Source organism: Chinchilla lanigera, unplaced genomic scaffold (assembly GCF_000276665.1).
Source record: "Chinchilla lanigera isolate Chin_1 unplaced genomic scaffold, ChiLan1.0 scaffold00015, whole genome shotgun sequence".
In the NCBI taxonomy this organism is placed as follows: Eukaryota; Metazoa; Chordata; class Mammalia; order Rodentia; family Chinchillidae; genus Chinchilla; species Chinchilla lanigera.
In genome coordinates this window covers 30,082,274-30,089,284 of record NW_004955416.1, presented here as the reverse complement: position 1 = coordinate 30,089,284, position 7,011 = coordinate 30,082,274, and the positions used below count along the sequence as shown (strand labels likewise).

General features: G+C 49.5%; 1 protein-coding gene across 1 annotated transcript in view; it reads right to left on the bottom strand.

Moving 5' to 3' along the window:
* Klf13 (Kruppel-like factor 13) overlaps positions 1 to 1,580 on the bottom strand; it is a 49,733-nt gene extending 48,153 nt beyond the window's left edge. The window contains exon 1 of the mRNA XM_005381671.2: positions 301 to 1,580. Coding sequence (XP_005381728.1) covers positions 301 to 337 — 37 coding nt within the window. The 5' untranslated portion in view covers positions 338 to 1,580. The remainder of the gene's footprint in view (positions 1 to 300) is intronic.
* Positions 1,581 to 7,011: the final 5,431 nt, after the last annotated feature.

The window sequence follows — 7,011 nt, the reverse complement described above, 5'->3', positions numbered from 1 at the left end:
CGGCGGGACGGCTTCGGGTGAACACCCGCCCGGCCGCCCGGTGCGCGCCCGAGTGAACTACGTGCCGGGGCGGCGGGCGCCGCCGTGCAGGGAACGCCGGGCCCCTTCCTCTCCCCCCTGCCCAGGCCGGCTGCCAACTTCTCCGGGCTGCCCCTCTCCCTCCGCGGTCGGGGAGGCTTCAAACGCCACCAGCTGCGAGGACCCCGCCCATCGCGCCCCACCCACCCACTGTCTGGGCCTCCCGGAGGAAACGCTCGGCGGCGCCCCGCCCGCGGCCTCCCTGCCCGGCCGGCGACTTGCCCTTGACTCTCACCGCTTCCCCAGCCTCCACCTCCATTCTCAGCCCTAGAGCGACAGCGGAGAAGCCGATGCCCAACTTACTGCTGCCTCCAGCGGAGTGTGACACGCCCTTTGTAACGTCACCCTCTCGGACCCTCTGGCAGCCCTGACCCGGGGACACAGACCAGGGTCACCGTGCTAGTGGTTGCGGGACAAGTCGGCCACTGCTGTGAATCCCATGAGCCGGGCAAGAGTCGCCCAGGCATTGGACCCGGTGGACCGGAGGAGAGGCGAAGGGGCAGCCTCTTGTTCACAGAATTAAGTTCTGCATTAATTTGGAGCCTAGGTAGTGGGAAAGACTTCGATTTCCAGGTAACGGAGGGGAACCGCCTTTAGGGGTTGCATGTTATGGCGAATTGTCGACTTGTCAGCGTTTGAGCGCCTGGATATCCGTTACAGTGCCCTCCTGCTGGTGCCTTGCTGCCCTTTGCGGGGAGCGACAAAGCTTGCGGACCCCGTTCACGTACCTGTGGTAGTCTCTGGCAGGAAGTACTCATCTTTCTCCAGTTGAGTTGACGACAGCTAAGAGACTTGTGTCCTGACCAAGTAATGATTCAGAGTGTATCCCATCCCCACCACGTGTCACACCAGCCACTTCATTAGGAAGGCCCTAGGCTGATTGACCTACGGTACATCGCTTCCCTGCTGGTCTCTGCCTAGCAGAATTCGCACATGCCTACAGGTGCCAACTTTCCCCGCCTTCTCCAGGTCTGCAGGCTACATTCACAGTGACGGGCCTCTGCGGAGTATGTACTATTCCAGTCGGTGAGCCAAGGCTGCCTTAAGTGAGGGAAGAGAGTAGAGGCCTGGGTCAAGGAACCACTGCTCTGACATACCCCAGTCCATGGTTCCGCATGAGTGTGACCTTTTGGAGTGTTCTGGCTGTACCCGGTGGCTTTCTAAATACAAAACAACCTCCTGGCTGGTTTCTCAATAATCTACTCATCAATCATTTGATGATTATTGGCGCCTCAGGCTTGGTGTCCTTTATCCCAAACCCATGTGGAAAATAGCTTGAAGATATGTACGGTTCTGTTCCCTGAGTATATCTCACCATAGCTATGAGTCTGTGTTTTGCTTGCTTTGTAGGGTTTTGAGAGACCGTTTCTGTCTTTATGAGGGTGGGGCGTCTTATTTCAGATGGGAAAAACAGAATCAGGGAAGATACGAGGAGAAGTGGCCCACGGTGTTCTAGGCAGTAAGAGACTAGAGGTTGTAAGGAGGTTGAGGTTTCTGGGTGAAGGTGGTGGGTGGATGGTATATGTTGACGTTAATGTCTTTCAGGAGTCGCTGAAAAATTTTTTGAAGCATTATTCCACAAGGGAAAGGAGAGTGAGAGGAAAAGTAGCAGTAACACCCTTTTTCAAGCTAAAATGCTTAGCAGACCTGAGAAAATGAAACACTGAGATAGCGGCCAGGAAGAAAGGTTCATGAGTGGAGGGCAGTAGTTACCTCTGGATGTGAGTGTGAAGGCGGAAAGAATGATTAAGGTGAGTCACATGCCCAGTCTCACATAGCCTGACAAGTGTTCCTTCCCCATCCTAACAAAAAGTTACCTGAAGAAGATGAAAGGAAGGGCCTTGGGCTGGGGGACACCTGTACTGTGCACACAGAGGTACCACATGGGAGTCAGGAGGAGTAAATGCACATGTAGATACTGAGTGCTGAGAGTCACAGCCCCATTCTGGATGCAGGGAGCCAGGACACCGGGACAGTCTTTCTAAAGGGACCAAGCCAGCCCGGAAGGAACACCTTAATGTTCTGATATCTGCAGATGCCCATGTAACAGTCAGCTCACTCTAGAGAAGACCACAGCGAAGGCTACCATTGTACACAGGACTTCACTCAGTCCTTCCCAGCAAACGAGCAGGCAGCCACCGCTGACCTCCCATCTCAGGAAAGCCTGTGTCATGAGATGCAAAGCCACAGTAGATTTTTAAAAAGCAAGTTACAGGGAAGAAACCAAGCAAAGAGAAGTAAAACATCAACAAAATTACCAATAACATTGCTAGGGGAAATTAAAAAAAAGTTTCACAACTCATGAAGGGAGAACATATATAAAGAAATGTGAAGTAAAATGGATACACAAGCCTGAATATTGCACGGTTTGTCTTATATGAGAAACCCAAAGTGTAAATAAAGCAGAATAAAAGATAGATATAGGAAACGGAGATCTTTTGCAAATGGGAAAGAGACCAAGAGACGAGGGAGAGGAGGGGAAGCGGAAGTAAAAAGAATTAAGATGTGTTGTGTACCTGTAGCAGCTCCCCATGGTGAATGGAATCGTGTCCTGCAAAGGTACTAATAAATAAATTTAAAAAGAAACATTCAAGGAGCAAAAAGTATTCCTGAGAATTTTAAAACGTAGCAGAAATATAAAAGACAAAACCTTCAATAGAATGATTAGAAGGGGAAGTCAAGGAAAACGCCATGGAAATAGAACAAAACCACCACAACAAATGGAAATAGGAAAAAAAAAGTTAGAGACCCAGCAGAAAGTTTATTGATCGAATGACAGGAACCCCCCAGAGTGGTCAGAGAAAATTGTCAGTATTCAAGAAAAGTCTTCCTGACCGAAGAACATATTCATAGGGGTCAAAGAGAGCCCACAACAAGGTGTTTCACCATTGAGTTTCAGAATATGAAGGACAAAAGTGCCCTGATGATAGAAGCAGGTCATACCCTAATGGAGTCAGAATGGCTGGAGGCGTCGCCACAGCAGCAAATAGAAGGCAAGGGGCTGGGGATTTAGCTCAGCGGCACAGCGCCTGCCTGGCAGGCACAAGATCATGAGTTCAGTTCCCGGTCCCGAAAAAAAAAAAAAGGCAAGAAAACAATGTAAAGAAAAATTCTTTTCCACCCTTCACCCAGACAGACTACAAACCAAGGATGGCTGGCTGCATATCACTTCACAGCAAGGGTGTGTCCTGAGAAAAGTGCTGTCAGGCCGTGGTGGCACTGTGTGAGGGAACACTATAGCGTGCGCTTACGCGGACCTGCGTGGTGTAGGTCAGCCAGTCCGTGTGGCTTCTTGAGCAGTGGAGAGACACAAGTTGCTGCCTTTGTCCTGAGCCTACTGTTTACTGGTTGGACCAGCGTTCCCAGAGGTCGGGTGTGTTATATCTTGGTCCCCTGCCCGGGCGCTCTTGGAGTCACCTTAAAGAGGTAGGGCCTTGTGAGAGGTCTTAGATCACTGAGGGAGTGCCGTGAGGGGATGTTGGGACCTCGGCCTCTTCCCCTCTTTCCGCTTCCCCGCCACCGCCAGGTGAGTGGCGTCCCCTGCTTCCTGTCTCATGTGCTGTGCCGCCACGGGCTGGAAGCAACAGGACCCGTCAGTCTTGGTCTGAAACCTCCAAAACCATGAACCAAAATAAAGCTTTCCTCTTTTTGAACTGATTATCTCAGGTACCTTGTTACAGGAACAAAGCTAAGACACTTTATAATGAATTTTGATCAGTAGGCGTACATGTTAAGCAGTGGTTGAAAAGCAGAGTACATGCATCATCCAGTAATACAGTCATGTATTACCACTGTCAGGTATCGCGTGCCCTGCATCATTGTACGGCCAGACTCTGTACTTTTGTTTACACCAACATCACCACAAACATGTTGGTAGTGCAGTGTGCCCTGCAGCATGTGTGTGTGAGAACAGCTACCACCTCACAGGTGATAGGAATTTTTCAGCTCCATGGTAGTCTGGGATTATCACTGTATATGTGGTCTGTCGGCTGAAACATCGTTATGCAGCGTGACTGTATTTTTAGATGTATAAGATCTCAAGTTTCTCTCCTGTGCATCCTTTCTCATGGTAGGAAGGTACCAGAAATTATGCTTCACCAAAATGAAGAAGTAAAACAAGAGGGGGGTGTGTGATCAGGAAGCAGGTGGGAGGGAAGAAGCCCCAGGTGGGAGCTGCTGGCCAGGTGTAGAGGTCAGCAGCCCAGGCTGGGGCAGATCAGCCATAAAGACCCTTCTTCAGGAGGCTGAAAGGATAGAGACCCTGGGACAGGCCTCCCTCTGGCCATGCTGCTTGACCATGGTGAGGTGCCTGGGGACACCAGGTCAGTGGAGCAGCTTCTATAGAGAACATGCTGGTTACTATGACAGAACAGAAAAGGCTCTGCCAGTTATTACTTTTCTCCACACAGGAAATACATCCCTCAGCACCACCACCGACACCGCCCCCGCTCCCGGGTGGCCTGGCCTAATCTCAAGTGCCTTTTTCATCTGCACTTAGAGACCAGGCTTAGGGTAGCAGGAATGCAAGGCGAGGTGTAGAGTCTGGCCCTTTGGAGGCTCATGGCTTCTTCATGAGGGGCGTGTGGTTCCCCTTGGCCTGGAGACCTATGACCTAGAGGGAAGTTGTCTGCCCCTCCACCCCTCACTATAACATGGGTGTGGCTTATCCCCCAGGGTTCCTATGCCAAAGACTTGGTCCCTCGTGTAGTGGCTGGAAGAGGCAGTGGGCGGGGCCTAGTGGAAAGTGGTTAGGGCACCAGGGAGCACCGACCTTGGAAGTGATTGATGCTGAGCCGAGAATGGTGGTGCATGCCTATAATCCCAGCACTCGGGAGGCTGAGGCTGGAGGATTGCTGCAAGTCGAGGCCAGCCTCAGTTACAAAGTGAGTTCAAGGCCAGCCTGAACTGCATAGTGAGACCCTGCCTCAAAAAGACAAAAATAAATTAATTAATTTTTTAAAAATGATTAATGCTGGTCCCTTGGAGTAAGTTGGCGCTCAGGAGAATGGATTGTTTTGTAAAAGAACAAATTTAGGGGCTGGGGATTTAGCTCAGTGGCACAGCGCTTGCCTGGCAAGCACGAGGTCATGAGTTCGATTCCCGGTACCGGAAAATAAACCAAAAAACAAAACAAAACAAAACAAAAAGAGTAATCCATGGTTTAGGGCTGGGGATATAGCTCAGTGGCGTAAGCACCTGCCTGGCAAGCGCGAGGTCATGAGTTTGATCCCCGGTACCGCAAAAAAAAAAAAAAAAAAAAAAAAGAACAAATTTGACATCACTCTGACTTCCTGTCTGGTGTGTGATCCCTCATGCATATGCTCCTGCCCAGGTGCCACCAGCTATGCTGTGACACAGCTGAGGGATCCTTACCAGAAGCCAAGCTGATGGGGCTGTCAATCGTGGACTTTCAGAAGTTTCAGCTAGATAGACCTGGGTTTTTTTGGGTTTTTTTTGTTTTTTTTAGACAAAGTCTCACTATGTAGTGCAGACTGGCCTCAAACTCATGGCAGTCCTCCTGCCTCAGCCTCTCAAGTACTGGGATTACAGGCGTGCACCACCACGCCCAACAATAAACCTCTTCTTTTTCCCTTCATTTCTTTCCTTTCCTCCTTCCCATCTATACTGGGGATCAAACCCAGAACCTTCGCACTGAGCTACATCCGCAGTCCTTTTCAAATTTCTGTTGTTTGAAACAGGTAATTGCTTAGTTACTACATTGCCCAGGGTATGCTCAAATTTGTGATCTTCTTGCCTCAGCCTTCAAGTAGACCTCATTTCTTTATGTAGTACTCAGCCTCAAGTATTAGTGAGAGCAACAAAAAATGAACTAGCACGCCTTCTCCATACACACATGGATGCCCTGTGGCACAACCAGACAGAATAAGCCTACAAAACATCCAGGTTCAGACAGGAGAAGGGAGGGAGACCTGCAGCAGACAGAACCCACAGCAATCCTGAAACCTTGCTGGGTACATATTGCCCTGCCCTGGTATGAGAATGTTCTTTAAATAGTGTAAGCCTGCTTGTGGGGCAGGCATAGCCACTGCACTGGCCTCAGTCCCCTAGCTTCGCCCTCGGGTGGCTTTTCTTTTGCTGTTACCTTTCTTAGCTGCACAGTAAGTAGACACGGGGTCGTGTGCCCTCTTAGGGACTGAGCAGTTTTCTCAAACCACCTTCTGTGTATATATTAGAAATCAAGGGTTGCTTTAAATTCTTGTCACAGACTGCATTAGTCCCAGTTCGTGGCTTCTTTGGCATTACTGTATCAGAATTGTAGCCAACCTCTTACCTGGTCTGTTGGACCTTGTCAATAGCTACTCCTAGTGCTCTGCAAGACATTTCTTAATGCAGTTGTGGGTCCTCTGAGCCTCTTAGTCCTCCCTGCTGGAGTAAACACCTTTGTCCCCTCTCTCTGAAGCTTGTAGGTTATCTCAGGTGACAGTTTACCAAATTAATGCCATTTCGTACACAGGTGGCTATGCTTCCAAGATTGGCTGTGTCAGTAGGCATTTGATCAACATTGAAACCAGGCCCACTTGCCTTCTCTGTTGCAGCAGCAGCCCACTCTGAGTTACTATTTTCTGCATCAATCATTATCAGCTAAGTTATGCTACAGTAACAAATAGTTCCAGAAGCTCAGTGGCTTCAAATACTAAAGGTTTAACTCTCAGTACATCAGGAGTTAGCTAGGGACTCTGTATCATCATTGGCCCCAGCCTGATACCCAGATCAACCATACAGACACTCTCTTGAGCACTGACAGTCGTGGTGGCAGAGGGAAAATGACCTCCTGGAAAGACCTGAATGGGCAATTAAATGCTCAGTCCGGAAGCAATTCATATCCTTTCTGGTCATACCTGATCACATGGTCCATCTGCTATAAGACTGAATATTTGTGTCCTCCAAGATTCACTTGTTGAAACCTTAATG